The sequence below is a fragment of the Micromys minutus genome, assembly GCF_963924665.1.
Source record: "Micromys minutus genome assembly, chromosome: 5".
In the NCBI taxonomy this organism is placed as follows: Eukaryota; Metazoa; Chordata; class Mammalia; order Rodentia; family Muridae; genus Micromys; species Micromys minutus.
In genome coordinates this window covers 86388420-86413303 of record NC_137974.1, presented here as the reverse complement: position 1 = coordinate 86413303, position 24884 = coordinate 86388420, and the positions used below count along the sequence as shown (strand labels likewise).

At 43.4% G+C, this 24884-nt stretch overlaps 1 protein-coding gene across 2 annotated transcripts in view; it reads right to left on the bottom strand.

Annotated features, from left to right (window-relative positions):
- The window catches only part of MPP7 (MAGUK p55 scaffold protein 7), a 214676-nt gene that overhangs the window by 21288 nt on the left and 168504 nt on the right, over window positions 1-24884 (bottom strand). For both annotated transcript variants that reach the window (XM_080916754.1, XM_080916753.1), the window contains exon 12: window positions 7208-7378. In XM_080916754.1, the coding sequence (XP_080772880.1) occupies window positions 7208-7378 (171 nt within the window). The remainder of the gene's footprint in view (window positions 1-7207; window positions 7379-24884) is intronic.

Here is a 24884-nt window from a genome sequence, read left to right as displayed (position 1 = left end):
TGTTAGTAAAAGCCCTAGAGCTCAATGAACTGATCTTAGTAACAGATAATAGAAACAGTCTCTCCTAAAAGGACGTCCAAGGTTCACAGAACTAGGGGATATCATGAAATGGAGGAGCCCAAAGAAGCCCAGAAAGCTGTACAATCCACAGTCCCATTAGATACGCAGTACAGAATTGCCTCAGGGAGGAAACTCTTGGTGGAGAGGCCTGAGCTGGGTAGGGAGCTCCAGGCACCACACCTTCCAAAGTCACCATTCATGCTGTGCGGGTCTGTTAGTGATGCAGCTGACCCACGATGCTGGGATGGTCTTCTCACTGATGCAGCTGACTCTAAGTCACCTGTGCCCTTGTAAATAACCCCAGTAAACTCACTGACTAGCTGTGTTTCCAATGTCTTACCTGGGATGAGTGTATGTTTGTTCGCACCACCCAGGAAAACTTGCAGAACAAATGTGAATTAATTATATGCTTCATTTTAAAAATATTTCGTAGGGCTTGGGATAGAGATTATTGGGACAGCAACAGCCTAGTATACTCAGTGTTACAAATTCAATCCCCAGTATAATAGATAGATAGATAGATAGATAGACAGACAGACAGACAGACAGACAGACAGACAGACAGATAGGGACTGGAGAGACAGCTCAGTGATTAAGAACACAGAGGACCTGGGTTTGGTTCTCAGCACCTACATGGTAGCCCACAACAATCGGTAACTCCAGATTCCTCTTTTGACCTCCGAGGGCACTGCAGAGGGTGCACAGACACACTCATACAAGTAAAAATAAGTCTGGCTAGCCAGAATAAAAAATGAACGCATTTTGTAAAAATTTACAAACTCACACTGGGAAGAAGAAAGAGCACCATTTACATCAGAACTCTGTTAGAAGTCCTTGGGAAAATGTGATTAAGTAAAATTTCAATTTAATTATTATACCTTAATGAAAACAGGAAAAAATGTGATTTTGTTTTTCAAAGGTTATTCATTTTAGTTAAAGAAATACAGTCATGTAAAGTATGAATAAAATGATAGAAAGTGTCTCCTTTAATTTTGTTTGTTTTTCAATACATGGTCTAATTGTGCAGTCCAGGCTGACTCTGAACCTCAAGATTCTCCTGAAGCCCCTGAATGTTAAGACTACTGCGTATATATGTAGGTAGGTAGATAGACAGATAGATAGATGTTCATGATTACATAAGAATGTCCCATCAATGTGACAACTCTTCTCCGATAAACCTTGAGTCTGTTGATGTAGCTTCACACTTGTTTTAGATTTTCACTTTTTTTTTTTTTTTCACAAACATGCCTAAGAACTTTTCATTTCTGGTTCATTTTGTTTTGAGGCTCTCACTGTGCAGCCTGAACTGGTCTCTGGAAAATGTGATCAGGCTACCTCTGCTTCCAGAGTGCTGGGCACACAGGCTGTGGTTATCACCTGTGGCATATAGCTAACTTTGTATCAGGATTTAGCATACTATGCATTCAGAATTAGTTCACAGTTGACGTGGTTTTCACTCTGCAAAAGGGTTTCAAGAAAGAGCTACATTGTAAATCAGACACAGATACATCCAACAAAAAAACAAATATGCCAGAGAATGCAGAAAGTAAGGCTCAGCAACATTTCCAGAGCTAGCCTTAATGCTAGGAAACTAAGTATTCTACAAGACCATCAGAAGGGTGTGCTCACGGGAGCACACCACAGCAAGGTCACACCCTCCTCTCACTGCACACTGCAGTTTCAGGCATCTAAGGATTTCTGTGGCACTGCTATTTCAGAGTGAAAATTAATGACAACGATGATGTGCTTGTGGTGAAAATAGTTTTTGTTGAGATCAGTGAGATAGGGTATACACACATACACACATGTATATGTTTCACAATCTAAGGATGAACACAAGATGATTTTGATTTCTGTCATATAATATTAGTACAGCGCTTCCTTTCTGTATGTATATTTTTACAAGTATATAGTGTGTTCCCCTCCTCCTCCTGTGTGTATGTCCTTATGCACTCGAATGTGTGTGCCTGTGGCAGGTGCTGGGAGTATAAACTTCAGTCTCCATGCTCAGCAACTGTTTTATACTCTGAGCATTCCCCAACCTATGTATAGCGTTACTTAGGGTTGATGAACATCAAATCAATTTAATAACTTAAATATAAGTAGTGTGTTACAGATGAAAGACTTAACATATTAATAATCTAATGGAAAAGTAACTATACAGGGAAAGATAACCAGCAGGGAGGGCCAAAGTGTTCACGTAACCACCACAGTAACATTGACGATAAAGGCCCTTCTTGTTTATACGCAGTTCTTTCTAATATTTGGATTTCTATGAGGTAGAATATTGGAAGGACATGTGTGGTTCTGACTGGGTACTATTAATCTTTTCTTCTGCTCTTTGTACATCTTGGCACAAGCCCAAAGAAAGTCTATTACAGAGAGAGTTACTGGCGTGGATCTGTCTTTTCTTATGTATATAAGCCCAGCGTACCCACATTCTCACACTGCCTCACACAAAAAGCCTGTGATTCCCTACCGAATTTTTTTTTTTTATTGTACTTGGCCAGACTTGTTATTCTTTACTATCCAGAGGAAAAAAATACCAGAATTACTGGAGTCTACCATAGAAACCCAAACTGCATTGTTACCTAAAAAAAAAAAAAAAAAAAAAAAAAAAAAAAACCATTCATTTGATTTATTGCAAGATAAATCCAACCAACCCCTCAGGTATCTCTGAGATCAGACACATGCTATAAAATGTCTACTTATCATATTACAGCAACACTCCTTTACTGTTCTGAGCATAAAATACAAACAGCCATGCTATTCTGTTTGATCCACGACCACTGATTGATCAGACGGATCAGCGGGTGGCTGGGGTTTATTGCTCTGATGAGTCAAACCAGCCCATCTCTTCCGTCATCTTCACAATGGGAAAAAAGTGCTCTCAATGGGGCATCAATTCACAAAGCAAATGCCAAAGGATGAAACAAAAACCGAGAAGAAAATGAGAATAAAAAAACTTGCTGAACAAACATCCCTCTAAAGCAGGTCTGTGGACCCACTTAAGTTTTGCGTCCCTCCAGCTATGACAAAAATACAACTGAAAGATCAAAATCCAACCACAGTCACCTTCCTTAGCAAAGCAAAGGGACATGGTAATGGTGACTTTCTTCCTCCCTAACTCTTCCGAAACCAAAAGCACTGGAGGTGACAGAATCTCATTCGAAACCTATTCGCTACTAGTCCCGAACCCACAGTTCTGTTAGTAGCACGAGTCACCTTCTGCTCACCACAGCCATTAGCCACACAAGCGGCCTTAGCTGTCAGCATCTGGACGGCTGGAGGACAGAGGCCTCTGTTGTAACCTGGAGAACCCAGTGCCCAGAACAGTGCCTGCTCACCAAAACCCAGCTCAAGGAGAAGAGCCATGTCTCATGCCAGAAATGAGTCCCTAGTACATATATTTCAGACAGCCCACGGGCAGAAGAAGCCAACTGTGATTCCAGTAAAGATCATATTTGTCTCCTGTATGTACACAGGAGGATTTTAAGCCCACCATACACTCACTGATTTGATTGTGGCTTTTGGTTTTAGGGGACCTACACAGTCACCTCCAGAGCACCCCAGTTATGAGCATGCGCTCCCCACTCTGTCTTGTGCAGCTGCGCCATGATCACCATTTTGGGGGGAAATGGCAGTTTTCTCGCAAATGTCCATTTGCTCCAAGCGCCTCTGCATAGAGGTCTCTAGGCAACACGCAGGATTCAGCCCAGAGGAGGACCGAGTCACACTGACCACTTGCGTTGTAAATGTGAAATATACAGAGACGTAATTTTAGTTTATACCCTATTCCGAGGAGCCAGACAGAACAAGTAACTAATGTCTGAACATCCACAAAATAAATTTTTGCCCTCATTTTGGCTTAGGCCACAAGAGGGTTTCTGAGGCTCTCCAGGCCACACCTTTATCCTCATCCTCCTCACAAGCATACATCATTTGGCTTTATTACTTTACTTTGGAAAAGGTTAGCTTTTCCTAAAGATGAAATATGATACGTCATGTAGGACAATGCGGCAAAGGAAAGGCCCCAGCGTTTGAGTCTAACACCTTTTAAGAAATAGTTTTAAATGCAGAAGGGAATTTAATAGAAACATCCGTGAGGTATCAGGGGCTAAAATGTGACCTAGGAATTACACGGTTACCCAAAGAAGGGGAAAAAAAACAAGTATTTCTGATCAAGTCTCATGGTTCTCCGATGCTGTATCTTTGGGACCAACTTGGCTGAATCTGGTCTCTTGAACACTGGGTCTAAGAACAGCATAGTGTGACATTACTGAGAGAAAGTGTTCCGTGCCTTCCCAGTGCTATTCACCTAACGCCCCGCCCAGGTCACGTCTTCCCAGCCTCCCGCACACGTCATGGAGGCGGAGGAAACATGCAGCTTGCAGTCAGGAAAGACCAGCAGAGAAAGACAGCGACCAGAGAACAGGGTCTTTCCAAACCAGACACCATTACCCAGGTTCCTCTCTCACATGGTTGGCTGCTACAGAGTCATTTCAAAGGCTGAGGCTCCAAATCAGCAGGAATCTAAGACTAGAACACCTCGTGCTTATTTTAAAGGTATTTTCTGATAACATGAATGGCTTTTTACCCAGACCACAGCCTGCGTTAGGAGCAAGTCTGAGCAAGAACTAGCAAAGTTCTTGTCACCTCTACTTTTCAGGGGGAAAAGGGAACTGGGGAACATCTGTGGACACACAGCTGCTACATGGTACTCGCAGAGACTCCTCTCTGTTTTTCTTGCCCTCTGTTGCGGAGATGAGCACGTGCCCTCCATGAAATGCCCCTGTCATGGTGAGCAGTCTGTCACAGGTCCACCGCCACACGATCCTTGAAATTAACTCATATTTCAGATATAGTGTATAACAGATGGTCATTTCACATTGCGTTTGGGGGTGCACTGGGCTGGGACTCTAAGAGATGTGAGTTTTTTTTCCACTTAAGCAACTCTCTTGGTGCTTAAGGCTGTGAAACAAAAGGAACTGTTACCATTATGAGTTAACTATCTCAAGTTCTTGGCTTCTATGATGGAAGGCTAATGTGGTACCCTACTTTTTTGTCCTCTCCTCGGAGAGGTCCAGGATGGCTAGCGTACTCTGCCAAATAGTTCTATGTAAGTCCACTGTCTCAATTCCTGCTGAGAAGACCCTGGGTTGGCTGTTGTTCCCGATCTCTCGTGAAGAGCCCAGGAGTTGGCTGTCTCTTTTCCAGAATCATCTACCATCCTCAAGAGCTCTACATCTCCACTCTTCTCTGGTTTACTCCACAGACCCAAGCCAAGCTCAAGTTCCCCTTCCCTCTCAGCCGCTGCAGAGGACAAAACTGGCACAGGCTCCTTCTCCCTCCTTTTAGTCCCCAAAGGAAAGGGCAAAGCAGCCACAGCATGGTAACTCCAAGAGCAACGCTTGGCTGGAAGGGTGGAAGGTGGAGTCACAGTCACGTGCTTCTTCCCCTTTACCACACAGCATGGCTCCTGGGCTGGGGGGGGGGGGCAGCAATATAGGGAGGCTGCTCAGAAGCTTGCGTCAGGGGCAGTGGGGAGCGATGTCTGTGTGAGGGTCTCAGGCAGCCTCCACATTGAGCAATGACCCTTGGGTGCTCTGTGGGTTGGAACTGAGTTCTATGAGCAAGGGGGAAAACGTAACGTTTATGGAACCCCCCTTCTAGATGTAGCTGAGACTACAGAAAGGTCTTACTTTCTTACTAAGAAAGGAAACTGAATTTCTTTGTAGGCAGTCCTGTATTTCTGATAAATAATTTCAACATCTGCCAGGTTAACGATCAGCTCCGGTGTCATTGGTAAGAGAAAACTGTATCATTTCTCTCAAACCACCCGCCATCTCAGTTAACATGGAGCAAACACAAAGGAGTTCTCCTTATGAAACTGGCCGATTCCTCACCCTTCCAATCGTCCTCACTCCTCCCCAAACTGTCATCCTAAGTTTATAATGTAAGAATTAACAAGAGACACCACGCTCCTCTACCCCAGAACTTTTGCAAAACCACTGGCTTCAATCCTGGAGGCGGACAGCTCTCACCACATTTTAAAAGAAACAGAGCAAGGGACAGGAGTGTTGGAACATAAGGTCATGGGGGTCAGGTCGGTGAAGGCAGCACGGGACAGTGAACGGTACTGAGTCGAGCCAACCACTGCAGACATGATCTGCCAGACTGAGCCCAGTGCTGGGCAGGAGCTCTTACTCCTCAGTCACACACCTCAGCACGTTTTAACACGGTCTGAAACCTGATGGAGCTTATTTCATGATGGGCTAACTGCTGTAGGTAGCTTACACCATGGCTACTGCCTCAAAGTAAATTGAAAAGAACACCGTTAACAAATATTACAAGTACCCAAGCAGGCATTACCAAATATTCAAATATTCATTAAGAAATATGTTAAGATTTAATACCCTTGATGCTTCTTGGTTACAGTGTGTACTGGCTGGTTTGGTGTTAACTTGACACAAGCTGGAGTCATCACAAAGAAAGGAGCCTCCCTGGAGGAAATGCCTCCATGAGATCCAGCTTTAAGGCATTTTCTCAACTAGTGATCTAGGGGGGCAGGGCCCAGCCCATTGTGGGTGGTGCCATCCCTGGCCCAGCCCATTGTGGGTGGTGCCATCCCTGGCTCAGCCCATTGTGGGTAGTGCCATCCCTGGCTCAGCCCATTGTGGGTGGAGCCATCCCTGGGCTGGGAGACCTGGGTTCTATAAGAAATCAGGCTGAGCAAGCCAGGGGAAGCAAGCCAGTAAGTAACATCCCTCCATGGCCTCTGCATCAGCTCCTGCTTCCTGACCTGCTTGAGTTCCAGTCCTGACTTCCTGATGAACAGCAATGTGGAAGTGTAAGCTGAATAAACCCTTTCCTCCTCCCCAACTTGCTTCTTGGTCGTGATGTTTGGGCAGGAATAGAAACCCCGACTAAGACACAGTGACTTTCCTAGCCCATCTGTAACAGAGGCTTTACAGCACCACAGGCTATCCCGGAGGGGCACCTCCAAAGCAATCAATCCCAGAGCCAGGCAAATACTTCACTTTGGAGTAAGCAAGGTGTTCAGGATGAAGGGAATATTAGCTTGAAAGCTTCGACTACGATAAACTTCAAATTTCTAATTTTCTCAGAATTGAAAGCTGACACTTACCAACGAGGACAACAAGTCTGTACTTGTCGTGGGTCTGCCGCCGGTAGGGTGTCACCTCCTCGTATGTGGGCACATCCGCTGTGTCATACTGCTCACTCTTTTTGCATTCATACATGGACTTATTTGTTTTCTTATCTTTTCTGCTAAGGCGGAAACTTCTTCTAAAACCAGCTACAAATTAAAAAAAAATGTGTTTTTTTTATTTTAGAAAACATTTAGGGTGCTTCAAGCTAAAAATTTAACCCTCCCAAGCCAAATATTAAAATCCTTCTGTATCAGCCTCACAATATAAAATGAAATTCACGTATCCTGTAAATGTACAAAAGTCTCTTTGCTTCACAAAGGATACTGACGGCTGGTGAGACAGTGCCTGCTGAAACAGGTTCCATCTCTAGAACCAACATGAGGGTTTGAGAGAGCTGACTTCCACTGTCCCCTGACCCCACACACAGGCTATGGCATGTGCAGCTACACACGACATAAACAAAATATAATAAAAATTTAAATAAAAATGTGTAGAGTACTTTCAGAGTTTTTGTACAAGGTACAAAAGTGAAACAACATATATATGAATGAGTTTTGGAGACTACATAGGAAGTCAATAATTATTCCCATTGGGTTTGGTGGGTTTGGGAAGGTAAAAGAATTCAAAAGAAAGCTAATTACTGAAGTAGTAGGAGTCAGGGCTGGGAACAAAGCAGCACTGTTTTACTCCTCTCTCCAGGACACTGAGAAATTGGTAAGAACCTGGTCCTTCAGCATGCCGCAGGGAACCCGGATTCTCACCATGGCCCTGGATTAGAACAGTGTCTCGAGCCAGAGCCTCTGCCTAAACTGTCAGAGCCTACTCACCTGTGCTCCCAACTCTGTCATCAGCAATGGGATCTGTGAGTGGTTATTCTGACTTAGAGTCCTAACTGTAGTCCCCATGGTTCCAATCCCTTCACAGTTCATTTTGGTATGAAAGTCACTAGAAATTTTGGGTACAAGCATCATCCAACACAAATGAAGCCCAACAGCTAAAACTGGAGAAAATTCAGATCTGCAAATTTTAACTAAGCCCTGATTTCTTAGAAACTGCTTACTTTGTTGAGTCTTTACAACCCATTGACAGTTTTACTCCCACTATAAACGGAAAACTGAGAGCAAGGGAAAGGAGAGGCAAGCAGATTTCTAAAGTAAGACTATTTTAAAAAAAACAAAACAAAACAAAACAAACAAAAACAAAAACCAGTGGCATGCTCCACAGATGGGTGACAGCACCTGGTGTGCCGAGCTGTCACACTGAACAGGCACTTAGGAATTTACCAAACACCAGTAGCAACTGTGTCACCCCTGAAAATCTCAACCAGAGACTTTACACCAGACCTGAAGTTGGACAGATCTCTGTACAGAAAGGGTCTTAGGGCTAAGGGAAACAGCATCAGGAAGGGCTAGTGGCTGTCGCCTTGGAATTCAGCCCCGCCCTCAGCTTTTCAGAACTACCTTGTTCTGGGACGACCTTGCCCCAGAACCCCTTTTACAAAACACAGGAAGAAGAGCGGTCGCTGGCCACCGTGTCCAGGAGAGCCCGAGACCCACCAGGACTAGAGACGGGAAGTGAGGAGCACAGACTAGAATACTGCCTTGCCGGCCATGCATCTCTGCAGTTTTCAAAATTTTCTGGGGGAGTCATTTCCTGTAGCTGAGAACACAAAGAAAGTCACTCTCTCCCACTCACGGCTGTGGCCCATGGCAGAGACTCCTGCACATCTCTTACACAGCCACGCTGTACCGTGTGGCTCCACTGTCTCAGTGGGTCTGTAGGGAAAGCATGTGGATTCCTACGCACGGACTCTCAAAGAGGCGAACGGCACATCTGGAGGCTCATTAATCAATTTTAAATGGGTTCTTGTAAGAGGAGGAACCAGTAAATAGAAGCCAGATTTAAATATGTGGATCAGGGCTAGGGTGTCACTGTGTAGTATAGCATGTGTCGTCCATGAGGTCTTACGTTCCTTATCTCCAGTGCTATAATTCACAAACCAACAATTATTTTAAGTGCCTTATTGACTAGTCATTTTAAAGAAACAAAGCAGAAAGGCAAAGCATGTAGTAACTAGTCTCTTGCCTTTCTTTTACATGTCCTTTTAGGAATGCATGTAGTTTCTGTGGCCAAACTCAATTTTCAAGAGCATCCGTCCCTCCAGTCTGAATAGCTTTTTAAAACTTATTTCTCCGTATCATGAATATATATACACATATATACATACATATATGTGTGTGTGTTATTTAAACAGGCACTATTATGTACACGTACTTGAATGCATATACATACCCATGTACATTTGTACACATATGTATGTAAAGAAAACAAGGAGAAAAATTCTCAGCTAGAAAGCAACAGTTAAAAAAGCATAAAATCTAACTTTGTTATTATGATCTTTGTTCAGGCAAAAATGCAGAAACCACACACACACACACACACACACACAAACACCAAAATACATTCACATCCATATGCGCTCCCAAACACCCAAACCCAGATGATTTTTCTAGAATCTATTATTCCATGGCTTGTGATTTCCAATCCCTAGTTGGAAATAAAGGCGTGCCTGTCAGCACCCCATGGCTAAGTCTCCAGGAGACTACATCCTATCTTTAAAAGGGGGGGGGGGGGGTGTTGGTAAAAATTTCTTGACTTTGGCTTTTTCTCAGTTCTTATTAAAAGGAGCCTAAACACCAGGAGGCTAAACTGAAAGGAAGCAGAGCTTCTTTTCAGATCAACGTTGGGAGCTCAATATCTGGTAAGTCATCATGGGGTCAGTGTCCTCAGTCAGTAGGACGGCTTTGTGTGTGTGTGTGTGTGAGAGAGAGAGAGAGAGAGAGAGAGAGAGAGAGAGAGAGAGAGGGAGGGAGGGAGGGAGGGAGGGAGAGAGAGAGAGAGAGAGAGAGAGAGAGAGAGAGAGAGAGAGAGAGAGAGAGAAGCTCTCTCAAGGAATTCAGGGCAAAGGGACAGTTTTACATGAAATGTATTTTCCTTATAGTTCATATTTTTGTAATTTATAGTGGGCTCAATATTTTTATGGACAGGTTTGTTTCCAGGGAAGCTTATCCGCAGCTGCTAGAAGAAGCTGTGTCTTTGAAAGGAACTGTGGGTTTTATTACAGGAGGAAGGTGACATCAGAGTAGGGTGCAGCTGCGGGGCTGTGCTTATCTGATGCTCTGCAGAAGTGACAATTCGCAGCCACCAGCCCGTCTACCATCTAAGCTCCACAAGCTCTGCTCGAAGACATTAACCACGGAGGGTGACTATAAAGAGAAGCTCTTGTTATCTTAAATGGCTACTTAATATCTCGGGGTCGGCTGTGTGGTTTCATGAGGCTCTCTGTTGCAAGTGGGCCCTTCTAATAATAATGTCTGTTGGCTAACTGTTCTCCCACAGCGGCTTGCTAGCCCTTCTTTAAAACCGCTGGTTAGAGGTGTACATCGCTGTTACGCTGTTCAGTCACCATGGGATCAATGGGTTTTTTTTTTGGTACTGGTCTTTGCTTTTTGCATTTTCTCTCTCACCGCCACTGACTGAGCATCGCTGGTGAAGCTCTGAGCCAGTCCATCACTGGGACACGGGTACAGGCCAGCAAGCAGGTGAGCACTCCTCCCACACGAGTTCACCACTCTCTGCACTCTGAATTAAGGTGAAAGCAGTCCTAAATAACTCGACTGCTGAAATCTGAAACTCTGCTTTTGATTTCTCCCACTGCTGTAAGAACTGCTCTTCGTAGGTCTGATAAATATTCTCTTACATTCTTTTAAACATTAAGAAATGGGATGCATGGCTTTATACTTAATTTAAAAAAAAAAATCCCATCTGGAATCACTCAGGAATAATCATGACATCAAGTCTGTGAAGTGTGGCTGTAACTTTCTATTTTTCTAAATAATTAACCAATGGTTCTGAAAAACCCCGAAGGAGAAGGACCCTTAAATGGTTTCACGTTCAGACATGTATGCAGAGGCTTTGAATTGTTTATGTCCTACAGAAAAAGGACGGATTTTCAAGCCGAGCCCGGCTCATTCTCTGGTTCACTCAGCACCCAAACACACTAGCAGGATGGGTTTGCTGAGCGCTCACCAGGTGGCAGGCGATACCTAAAGCACCTGGTGTGTGTTAACTCAGTTTCCCCAGCAACTCTGGGAGGCGATGTGTGTAAATGGCCTTCCTGTAGGAAAAAGGAATTTCTGGAGCGTGGCTTCCATGCTCCACAGTGACTGGGACATAGACAAGGCCCTGCTAAAATTTAACACAAAGAAACTATCAACAAAAAGCAGCAGTTGCATGTTCACAGATTAAAAAGGGTTTTCCTAATAGTTATTTTTCATTTTCCTTGTTTATCAAACCAAGTAAGCATTAATGTTCCTCTGTCTTTAAGGTGAGTTGTAAAACACAAAACAATGGCCTCAAGAAGCTCCTCATCCTGCCTGACTAAAGGCTATTCCCACATACTTACAGTCTAGTTTTTACAACGTGGGAACCTCACTAATAGCTTGGGACTGTGAAAGACTTAGAACGTCTAATTTGACTTTTTGACGTGTGTGTGTGTGTGTGTGTGTGTGTGTGTGTGTGTGTGTGTGTGTGTGTATCTCCCAGTTGTTGGTCATTCTCAACATTTTCCCCACCACATCTGCATAACACTGTAGCCAAGACTATCAAATTTAATGCTTGTGCATAGAAGCATCTGTGGTTAAAATAAGCTTCAACACTGTAGGAAACAGCATATCTCTCTACTCCACAACTCCATACATCAACATTAATTTTCACAGTAAAAATAATCAAGAAAAGAAACCAAAATATGCAGAAATATGGAAATAATTCAAAGTGATAAAATAGTCTCCCAGAGAAATAGGATTGAAAGGATTAACATTGTAAAAGTATACAATACTACAGAAACAATATAATAATACTCAGAAGAACCAGAGAGGATACAATAATTACACTTAACACAATGGGCGTCGGTATTGTTGACACAGGAGTGTTACAAACAGACATACAGAAGAAAACACATTAGAGAAAACCAGTGCTGTTCTGGGCAGAAGGGGCTATGACAACTCCTTTATTATTCAAACTTACTACACTCTGTGACTTTACAATTTGACAGGAAAACAAAAGTCGTTTATAATACACAACCCTTCAAATGAAATCAGAACAAGGCAGAAATAGTCGTGAGGCCCTCCCAACACAAGGCACGAAGTAAGTTCTCTATTTCAGAAGGCAGGTTCCAGGAAGCTCTATTTTGATGTGATTATGTAAAACACTAAGTTTCTATGTAAATGATAGTTGGAAATAACAAAGAAAACAACAAAAGCAAAACCATGGGATACCACCAAAAGCATTATGGAGTGTAAGACACATAGACAGAACCAGCAAAACAAAAGAAAAAAGAAAAAAGAAACAGAAAACAGCCAGGAGAAAAGGAACACATTGTTTCAAAAGCTACAAGGGAAGAAAACAGCCCAGCAGTTTACACAAAAATCACAAGCCGCCAGTCTTTTGTGCCCACAAATAAGTAACTTAAATGAAAAGTAATGTTATAGTTTTCCACAGAATTGTGCTCTTTAACATGAATGGTCAATAAAATGACAGCTAAACAATGAACTCAGAAGCCAGTCCTGTGCGGACACTGTGGACGTGTAAGTTGGCTTTTCATTTACTCAGAGAAAATAAATTTCCAGCCTTCATGTGTGAGGCACGATAGTTTTAATAACTCATTTCAATTATTCTACGTAACCAATCACGGGTCGATAACATCAGACGCTCCACAGTGCTAACATTTAAACAAGTTTTTCCAAGGTTTACATTTCACAGATGTTCAGTGGACTAAAAAAGAAGTCTTAAAAAAAACTCCATGAATCCCAGCAGTACAAATATGTCACAGGCACCTCTAAACTCAGAGACTTCTAGAAGGATCACTCTCGACCTCCTAATGTATAAAAAAAAGTATCGTGATGCAGACACAGTCAAAACAGAATGTTCAATTTTTCCTAAAAGAAGCCTAAAATTTAGCATTTTACAGCGTTTATCTCCATGTTAAATATACTGAAATACAGGTCCTATTTTATAAACTGGGAGTACTGCCAAAAACATCACATGAAAAAAATTATTTTGCATCTTAAAAATCAGAACAATTTAACCATGCAAATATTTATCTAATATCTAAATTATAAGAAAGAGTAAGTTTTACTATAAAGGGGTACTTAAAGATTTTAAAAACCCCATGGAGACACCAATAGAAACTAAGCAGCTGGAAATTATTCTACAGTATTAGGTTATTGACAAGAAAACAGAGAGCTTCCTCACAAAACACTCTGATCATAAGGCTGGTGCCCTTAGCAAATCACAGGCACGCATGAGAACACACCAGAGAGACTGTTTCATTCGGTGTCACTGATAAAAAGAGGTCCGCATGGTCACATGGCTTCAGTTATTTCATTGCTGAGTTGGTACTGGGCAGTGGGCCAATTAAATTTTACTCCAGAGACAATGAATGACAACTAGGCACATGTTGGTGGGTGGAAGTCTGAATTGCAGCAGGGGTTGGGGCGGAAGAGATTGATTAGAACCGTGGACATAAAATCTAAAGAGCTGGGATGTGTAAGCCCTCCAGCCATCTCACGCTGCAGGAAAAACTCACCAAAGACAGAACAGTGATGCTACACGTATACATACTGCAAAGGGTGGAAAGGGAACAACTTACCAGAAAACCCACCTCTAACATGTTACAGGTTCACAGTTTCCTTTGTGGCAAGCTGCATTCAAATCTACAAAGAGCCTTGAACAACACAGCTCATTTCAAGCTAAAAATAAAACAGAAACTCAGTCCCCACCACAGCCCTGGAAGCTAAACTAAGGTATGAAGTGCATTTTCCAAGGGAAAACTAACTTCTATATTAAGATTTCCCAATCATACTAACACCCCAAATTTATTAATCAGAAAAACAATTGGAAGTATACCACTATCATCATCAACAACACCACACACACACACACACACTGTGGGGGTGGGGAAGAGAGGAGAGAGCACGAGGAGAAAGAGAGGAGGGGTGAGAGAGAGAGAGAGAGAGAGAGAGAGAGAGAGAGAGAGAGAGAGAGACTATATGAGAATTTAACTTTCTACCAAACAGCTAATAAAGAAATGAGTTCTTATACTTTCAAATTTATGTCAAAATGCAGTATACACATATAAAACTGCAGTTTGGGCAGAGGAAAAATTGGATTTGAAACTTTAGTATTTTTTTTCTTAGCTTGAGACTATCCTTACAGCCTACAATACTCTGAGCAGAAATCGTTTCTGTCAGGAAACAAATACTTCCAAGCAGGAGCCCAGAAGTGTTGAGATTCTGCAGAGGTCTTTTCTGCTCAAAAAAAAAAAAAAAAAAAAAAAAAAAACTGTATTACTTTTGGGAAAAAATGCTTCTAAATATTCTCCTTGCACAAATACTATCTCATGGAAAATATTGATGTGGTATATTTAAACACAGCTGCACCCCCCCTACACCAAGCTCTTTAATAAGTGAGCAGACTACTTGAATAAATGGGAATTTTGACTTGATTTATAAAATCAGCTGTGTTCTTAAACACAAGAGAACCATGGGGGAGAAATAAGCCCTAAAAACCAGCCCCAAGAAAAGTCCACAAAAGTAGAGAGAGATACACAGTAATACACGAAGTTCTGGTTTCATTGTTTAACTTTAGGCTAAATCCTTCGGTTAAATAGAAAGGACAGTGTCAGTCCCCAAACTGATCTTTTTTTTTAAAAAGAATGTAGCTTTTGCTCCAGCAAGGATAGAAGGGCAGACAACTCAGTTCTTTAGGAAATCCTTTGCCACAAAGTATCAGCACGTGCTTGATACACAGTTCCTTCTGATCGATTATAACAAGATCCCCGTAATGAATTAGCTAGAGGAAAACATTGATAGATTCATATCAACCTTAGAAAATTGCTTCATACTGATTATTTTGGGCTAAGGCAAGGAAAGAAATAGGTTTTAAAAATTCTTCTTCCAGGGAACGAATGCAAAGCCCAAACACACCGGCTTCCACATCACTCACCAAAGCACAAGAACATTCCAGACCTCTAATCCTAGTCATCCATGTAAATATGCAGCAAACACACATTCATGGTATGCACCAGCCAGTGACAACCTCTATTTGTAGCTCACAGACAGAAAGTGGGTATATAAACATATACATCAAGTCTCTATCAGTGGTCATCTTTAATGTGGGAAGCGCCTGGCTGAAAGGTAACACTTAAAATGTGTTACCTTACTCTTTCTCTTTACAGTACCTACCGACTTCTCCATGTAATTACAAAGCTCTGCAGACCACGGTCTACACTGATTGTCCAGCCATCTGTCTTCTTCCTGCTTTCCAGTAAAATGGCCAAATCTTTTTCACTGATTACTATGCTGACCTTAAGAAACTGGTTCCTTGCCAGTCAGAATCAACCCACACAGTAAACTCTATCAGCAAAGCTGGAAACCCTATCAGTAATGCAGGAAAGCTCAAGTGTGGGAAACCCTATCAGTAATGCAGGAAAGCTTAATCCCAGCACTAGAGACTGAAGCCAGAGGCCAGAAGAAAGTGACCACTCCCCTGTAGCAGGGGTTATAGGTGTTTGTCAGCCACCCAATGTGGGTGCTAGGAACAGAAGCTGTGTCTTCTCTAAGAGCAACACACTCTCAACTGCTAAGCCCTCTTTCTAGCCTGTTTTCAGGAAGTGAATCCTGCTGCAGGATTAGGGGACATACTCAGACACTACTTCATACTTGATTTTCCTGTACTTCAAAGAACATGAAAATAACCAAATGTCTTCCCAGGGCTGTGACAGGGCATAAGGCTGTGATCCTGCATAGGAATTAGAGTTCCAGGGACATCCTTTCTGCAAGGCAGAGAACTGATTTTTCTCCTCCTTTGGAAAGGGGACAGAGAAGGATAAGGTCCTAAAACAAGCTATAGCCTCAGGGCCTCTACTAATTAATCTTTGGGGAAAGGTCAGACACAAAGACTGAATTCTTAGGTGCTGTTCCAGAGATGTCTCAGGGCCAGATAGATGTGTAACGTGGAAAGGATGGGCACAAACCTACCGCTTGCAAGCCAAGGCTCTTTCAGACAAGTGAACTACAGCGCATCTGGGAAGGAGCCTTATGCGTCAGGACAGGCTTATCTCAGAATGCCGTGATCCCTTAGAGGTACACATCAATGACTGGAATGCTGAGTTCCAGCAGTTCCAGCTTGGTCACTAGACCATCTGGATTAGAGAAATGGTAGACAGGGGGTGGGGGTGGAGGAAACAGATCAACTATGCAAAGAGGATTTTTTTCCTTCAAAGTAACAGTTAACCACAGACAGACCTAAAGTATTTGAAAAGCTAAGTGATGCAAATCATAACTGTGATCTAGTACTTGGAAGGCTAAGGCAGGAGGATGAGAACTTGAGATAGCCTGTTCAAAGAACATGACCCCACTTGAAAAAAGCCAAAAGAAGGGTGAGAAGAGGGCTGGAAAAACGGCACAGCAATTAAGAGCATTAGATGCTCTTCCAGAGGACCCTTGTTCTGTTCCCAGCATCAATATGGAAGACCACATCTTCTGTAACTCCAGTTCCAAGAGATCTGCTTCCCTCTTCTGGTCCCTGAGGGTACTGCATGCACATGCATACACATAAAGGCTAAAAACAAACTTTTTACACCAAAAAAGAATAAAAAATATACTATATCATCTATCTATCTATCTACCTATCTACCTACCTACCTACCTACCTATCTATCTATTGATCACAGACAGTAATAATGCTTTTCCTTCCTACATTGCTCAAATATTTGGCCAAGCTTATTGCAGAAATTCCTCTTGGTACAGAATAATGGTAGTCAAAATGGCTGTCTTGGAAGTACTAAAGCAGAATGCTGTGTGGGTGAGTAGTCTCTGCTTAACTGAATAAAGACGAGGAGCACTCACAGTGGATGTATGAGATTCCCTGTATTCCAGTCTCTTGGTAAGTGTTTGTCGTGACAGGACACACAGATCCCATCCCAGCTCACGATTCTCTGCCCATTCTCACTCCTCTTCCCTATTTCGGGGCAGCATCCTCATCCTCCTTGAATCTTTGCTTCCATTGGTCTTTCCTGGTTTCTACCCTGCTTGTTTGGGCTCTTCTGGCACCTGGACTAACACTTTCTCTTCTGGTCATCCCAGTCACCGTTCTAATAGACTCTGACTCCAGCTCCTCACACATGGTTCCCACTGCCAAGTCCATGTGGATGCCATCAGAACACTCAGGCAGCTCACTCCAGCCATCTTTCCTCTCTCAGTAAACATTTAACTCCATTCCTGGAGGTACCATGAATTAAACCATGTACTCATGCCCAACTCTCTAACACGTCCCTTATCTGGTCTTCTCTCTACCTCCACTGGAAATGTCTTTGTTCAAAACACGCCATTCCCTGCCTGAATGACGTCAGTGTCTTTCTGCACTTCTGCACTGCCCACTTCGAGATTCTCAGCCCATCGGCCAGGGTGACCCTTAAGCATACACATCAGGCCATGTGTCTGCCTTGCTCAGGACCTGCCAATGATTTTCCGTCTTGTATGAAGACACAGCTGAGTGCCTGCCCCATTTGGCATGTCCTCTTGCACAGCCTTCAGTTCCTGTCCCCTTCCCTTCTCACTCCACTAAAGCCACACGAGCCCTCTTGTGCAGGTTCCTTTAGGTGCAGCAGACATCCGGCCTGAGAGTTCTGCGACATGGCTAAATCACTTCTTAGAGGCTAATTTCCCACATGCTCTCCTCAGCTTTTTCAGTAAACAAGACCCTCTTTGACTATATCATTCAGCGAGACAGTTCCTGTATTTTCTTCTCAGTACTTACTACCATCTTAAAGATTATATACAGTTGTCCCCCTTCACTGCCAATTGGTGGATTTTACATGTTATGATACAATAATTATATAATTTACTTACCTCTGCTTTCAACTGATGGATTATGCAGGGCATAATCTAAGCATTGCACAGTTCATCTTCTTCCAGGCCAACCCCACTCCCAGTGGCCCCATTCCTCCACTTGCTAACGCTGCCCCCTCGCCTGGAATGGGTTGATCTATATCAGAATGGAATCCTGCAAACACAGGCTCTCTAACCGCTCCCGAGCAGTTGTACCTATCACATTCGCTCATGATATGCAGGGAGACCATAATTCGCCAGGGAGACCACAATTCGCCAATCAACTCCAAATTCTTGTCTAAAGTGTTCCCGTCCTTTCAATCCACCGATTCTAGTCTCAGCTGGCTTCTGTCCAACCAGTCATTTTCTCTTAGATACACAGCCCTTGAACCAGAGGCTTCATCAGCAGTTCCTACAGAGGTTGTCAGATTATCTTTTCTCACTACAATAACCCTCTTTCCAAGCTACTTGGGAGGGCATGGAGAGAGAGCTCAGATGTGAAGAACAAGGCTCCTCTTACAGAAGACCTGGGACCTAGTCCCAGCAACCACGTGGCAACTCACTATCATCTGTAACTCTGTTCTAAGGAACTCTGAGAGCACCAAGCACGCACGTGGCTCATAAACACACATGCAAGCAAGCATACCCTAACATGTTAAAATTGTCAAAACTAAAAACATAATTAAGCAAAAAGCCTGCTTGGACCTTGTTGCTGCCTTACCCAGTCTGCCTGCTACCTTTGATACCTTACAATTTGGTTTCCTGGAATAGCTGTTTCTCATCCCGTCTCTGCCCCTGGTGTCCGCCGACCCGAATAGCATCTTACCAGAATTCTGCACTGGCTCTGGAATCTATGTTGCTTATGACCCCTTTGCTGTTAGACTTTCATTCACGCTTGCTGATTAAATATCCATTTTATAAAATTTCAACATGATACGGTAGAAACGCAGATTAAAAACCCCTATTCTGATTTTTGGATTACAATTTTATGCAAAATAATGCTGATTATAAAATAATCAGGCGAAACTCTAGTAAACGTGAGTTACTTGGCCTGATGTTTAATATCTCATGTGATCAAGTAACAAATTAATACAGACCTTACCTACACTTAAGTATGGCCTGCGCCCTGCAGCATCTGCCTCTCCCAAGCTGTTGGGCCCACTGCTAGGCCCTGCTGCTAACTACAAATGCCCGCAATAGCTCCAAGAGCATCCACTGGGGATGAGGCCTCTGTGAACTGCCACACTGTGTGTTCCACTCACGTGGCCCCGCTCCACAGGAATACTTGATCACACAGCTGAGCACAAACTTCCCCACGAGGGAGCGTGGCCTTTGTCTCTGCATTTGAAAGTTAAACACTCGATAATGGCTGTGCATCTCTTTCTGACTGCCCATAATCTTGGGTGGTCCCCGTGCTATTCTTACACTATACTTTGGTCTATTCTGGTCACTAAAAAGGGTGTTTTCTCTCAGTGCAGGCAGGGCCCTGGGAACCCTGCTTGGGAAGTTTCCTGAAGGGCAGAAGACCAAACAAAGGGCTGGAGAAATGGCTCAGGATGTAGAAGACCTGAATTCTGATCTTCATCTTATGTAAAAAGTCAGATATGGTAGTGCGCACTTACAATCCTGGCACTGGGTGAGCACGCAGAGGCAGGCGTGTCTCTGAGACTCGGTGGCCAGTTAACAACAGCCTAGTCAGTGAGCTCCAATGACCCGGATGTGCATGCACATACAAGCATGTGCATACATAAACACCACAGTAACGAATGAGTTCCGCCAGCTAAACTCCCCACACGTCAGACAGATCCCAGCTAGCAGGCTGCAGAGAACCATGGAAGCAGAATCCTTCTCTAATCCGCCAAATACCAGACTCATCTGCAGATTCCGGTGACAGTACACAAGAAAACTAAAATTCTAGTTTGACAGATGACATGAAACGAGAACACAGTGTGTTTCAGAATTTCTGGTATGTTTCACAAAACAAAACAAAAACCCAGAAGGCAGCTGGGAAACAGACCATGCTTGTTTTCTTTATACAGATTTGAGATGAATCCAGAGGCATCAATTGCATCTTCTGGTTCTTAGGTGAGCCCGGATATGTCTCAGAGCCTTAAGTCTAGTTGTCACAGAATGAAGAGGGTGCCCCAAGCTCAATGTGTTAGAGAGGACATACATACATAGTACAGCATCTGCTCCACTTCTTCAGAAACCAGGAGACCTTACTGCCATGCATGCGAGAGTTAAGAGGAGGCTGGGGTGTCAGTGCTCGCCCTGTGCTCCCACACGCTCCCTCTACCTGCTGAGGACAGAACTTGTTTCGGAAACAAAGCAAGAGTGTGGAAGGCTAAGAACAAAACACAGAGGGAGACAGTCTTGTTGCCATTCGTGGTTTTCTAGACATCTTAGCTTCTGCTTATGGTGTCCCCCAACACCTCCAAACTAGAAAGCACCTCTCAAACCATACATCAGAGACTAGTAATAAGGTTTAACTATATTTGCAGTTAATTATCCAGCTGTGGAAATAACAAATCATAAGAAAATATAAGCAAGAAGTTATTTGAGAGAAAGAAATTTATTTATAGCTTCAAACAATCCCGGCAAACTAAGCTGTTTAGAAAAGTTCAGAAAATGCTGTTGAACAAATCTTTTAACACCACTAGAGTGTGTGCTCATCCTTGATCAAAAGCATATAACCACCGACAAAGCTGCCTGGAATGCTTCCTGCATAATACCCACAGGGCACTGTAAAAACCTCCGTCTCTAACCCACTGAGCCAATCATTCAAGGTGCCTGCTCGCCCAAGTGTTGGAGCATGCTCACACAAACGTGCTACTTCAGGAGGAAATAATGTGAACATGTTGAAGGAAGCAACAGAAACCAAAGACATCTTCCAGGACCAACTGCTCACCTATGTAGGTTCCGCCGTAGTTACCATCCTGTCCGGGGTCTTCTGGGTAGAAGGCAGAAGCCAAGAGAACAGACAGCCAGGAAACAAAGCAGAGCGGTTAGGAGCCTAGCCGCGGACGCCCAAGGCCATTACTAGAGCCATGGAGCTGTCCTGCCAATGGCTGGCACTCAGAAAACGTTTTGTCTTCTCTAAGGTGGGGTATTTTGAAGACTTCATGCAGGGTTGTTTTGTTTTGTTTTGAACTTTCTTCAGAGGTTCCTTGATATAGATCCAAAGAAAACGATTCTTTAAAATTATCTGAAATGTTTATGTTTTCATAGTAAAGAAAATTACACAGGTTGACTCCCAAAGTAAACTTGCTTTATAAATCAGCTCTTTGATAATATGTAAAATATATAGCATTTACATTGGCTGACTGTAGGAGGCAGAAAGGTGAGACTAGAAAACACCCCTGCCAATAGGTGTGCGGATCCCAAAGTGGAAGGGAGAAAAGAATAACATTGTATTTTCATAAAAAAATAAAACATTTTAAGTTAAACAGTGTGTTGCTGTTTGGAGGAACTGGGTGAGTTCTGAGCTACAGTATTTCAAAGCGGTGAAACAGTTATCTGTCCTAGAACATTTAACAAACACAGCCCTGGAGTAGACTATGTAGGTACCAAGGCTCTGAGAGGGGACAGAGCACCTGTCTGTCACCACACAGGAAGCATGAACAACCTGCTTTTCCCATCGCCTCTACTGAAGGACAGTGACAGACACTCACGTACTGTGTAAACTGAGGTTATTTTATACATTAGGTAGTTTTTTGTGAAGGAAACAATTCTATCTCTTCCAAAACAAAGTTCAGCCATGATTGTTTGGTACTGAAAGATGTAAGTGTGCACTCATCACAGGCTCCCTGCCACATGGCTAGGCATGTCTAACTCAACCCTATGCTACACTCACTAAGGAACATGGTTACCTACACAGGAAACTGTTATACATGTACCTTTCATTTCCTCTGAGAAGCATAAGGAAAATGAAAAAGAAGATGGTTAAAGGAAAACAGAAAATACAATGTAAGTAGAGAAACGCAAAACAAATAAAATAAATGCTACCTACCACATTCAACTGTTTCCTCGTCTTAGAAAAGCCAAGGGAGGGAAAACACATAATTTAGACATTTGAAAATTATCAGTTAGTAAATACAGCTTCAGTCTGTACGTACAGAATATATTCCTTTTAGTAAAGACAGAGTGGCCATTGAGCTTATTATAAGAAACCAAATGGAAAAAAAATAACTAGAAAAAAATCAACATTTTTATTCAAAATAATACCTCAAAAAAGGAAATTCTATTTCTTTTAATAGATTGGTTGACTTATATTGACACTTTCAATATGTTGAAAAGGCCTCCTGGGCAGAAAACAATCAAACAAAGAAAAGATCTCAGAAAAAAAGCCAGCTTGCCTGAAAATGTCTACGCATTCTGTGACTCCGATGGTGTCCTGACAAGTCAATTGTCGCTGTTTCCTGGAAGGTATTTTTTATTTTATCTTATTTTTTGGTTTTAGTTTTGTACTTTACTGACACACGTCACTGTGTGGATGAACTATAAACACTCTGTAGACCAGGCTGGCCGGGACCTTGGTGACTCTTTTGCTTCTGCCTCTCGAGTGCTGGCATGATCAGCACCCGCCACCGTTGGGTTGTGTTTCCAGGCGTCCGCTATAAAGAGGTTAATGATGCACCCCCGTTCTAGGTCTCACTTCAGTCAGGCTCCCCCATTACTCCCTGTCCATCTTCCCAAGTCCCCACCCACATCTCACGCACCCCCCTCCCAACTAGTTTACCATTTTGCCCCACCCCAGCTTCTACCTGAGAAAACAAATGCTGTTTGCTCTTGTGAAGTGATTTATCTCACTTCACACCATCGTATGCCGTTCTATCTTTCTTCCCACAAATGACATCGTTTTCTTCTTTATGACTTAATAAAGACCTTTGTGTGCATCCGCCACATTTCCTTTCCCCATGCATTTGTAGAGCCTAGACTGAATCCGTAACTTGGCTACCATAAAAGGTGCCATCTTCTGCATGGGTATGCACGGTATCTCTATGGTAAGTGCTAATCTTTCAAAGATAACTTTTATTAGAATTGTGTGCACGTGTGTGCCACGGCACGCATGTGGAGGTCAGAGGACAACTCTGTTTCACTGGGTATCTCCTTCCATTTTTCTGTTCATCCTTGGGATCGCGAGCTCCTTCGCCCAATAAGTCATCCAGTTGGCATAACTCTTCATTCTTTTAGATCTCTGGCCAACAAGTGGTGTGACTGGATGATATGAAGTTTTACTTTTATTTCTATTTTGATATTGAGTTTTGCTACGTCACTCTGTAACTCACTAGGTAGAGTGAGCTCCTCTCGTGCTCGAAAGGGTCCTGTTCTCCCTGCCTCCAAAGTTCTGCACACACAGGCATGTGCCACCATGCTAGGTTTGTCTTTAATTTTTGAGGAACCACAACAAAAAGTACTTTTAAAAGAAGCCCGTAGGTCCTTCCAGTTTCCGCCTATGCCCTGAGCTGACCCTGTGCTACAGCTCTCTGTACCTAGACTCACATGGGAGAGAGCTGGTCCCCCAGCAGTGCTGACACCCCTGAGAGCACCGAACGACCACCACTGCTGCTCTGAGGGGCCCGCCCAGAGCCCTCAGGACACAGAATCCTAGGAGCAGTAAGGGACAGGATCCTTCGGGTTTCCACGCCCGGAGCTGACCCAGTGCCAGAGCTCTCTGTACCCAGACTTAAAAGAATATTGCTCCATACAGTTATTCCGAAGGATGATGTGATTTTCTTTTACAGCACAGTAAAACTAGACGTCTATATCTAACAGCAAGTTTGTGCTTAATGATTCTCATGTGAAAAACAAAAACAAAAACAACAACAAAAAAAAACCAAAGGATTCCTTTAGAATTGACAAGTTGAAAAAGGACGAAAATACACAAAGCACTGACTTCAGAAGAAAGGGGGGGTAAACAATTTAATCCTCTGACAACTCCACGAGGACAGGGCTTTTAGCCCCATTACAGACAGAAACACATCCATGTAGTGAGGGACTAAGGATGTGGACCCAGAAGTGTAGCCACACGTGTTTACCCACAAATGCCAAGCCTTCCTGCTAGAACCAGTTTGTAACTATACAAGACGGGCCACAGAACACCACCAGCAAAGGGCTGGAACCTCCCTGTCTACTCCCTGCTCGCCACCATTACCTCTAACAGAACTCCCTCTTGAACTGTCCCAGCAGCTCCATGCACTTCTCAGGAGAGCCTGGGAAGGCTAGCACTGCCCCATGTTACCGGGATTCTACGGTTTACTGAACATCAGGAAACGGAAGCTACAAAACCACAGAGGAATGTCCACCAAGGGAAGCAGAGGGTGGGCTGCGTGGGCTGGAGGGAGGAATGCCATGAGCTCTCTGACTGCAACCTTCAGGAAGTGTGGCTAACCCATGCCCACAGACCAGCCCCCTAACCGTGAACAGATTCATCCTTACAACATGCCGCTGGGGCTCCATGAGGAACTGGCTCGGAACCCTTCAAACCCAGAGGATCTTCCCTGGGACTGCTGAAGGGACACCATCGGCTGTGCACAGAGTTTGCCGCGTCAGCACTGTGCAAACACCTGGATATAAACTCCACAGCCTCACTCATTAACTTCCCGCAAAGCCGGGGCCTGTGGAATCTTCTAGCAGTATCACTGAAGGTGAGGGTGGTATAGCTCGGTCCTGGGATGCCAAAGGCTCATATTGCCAAACTACG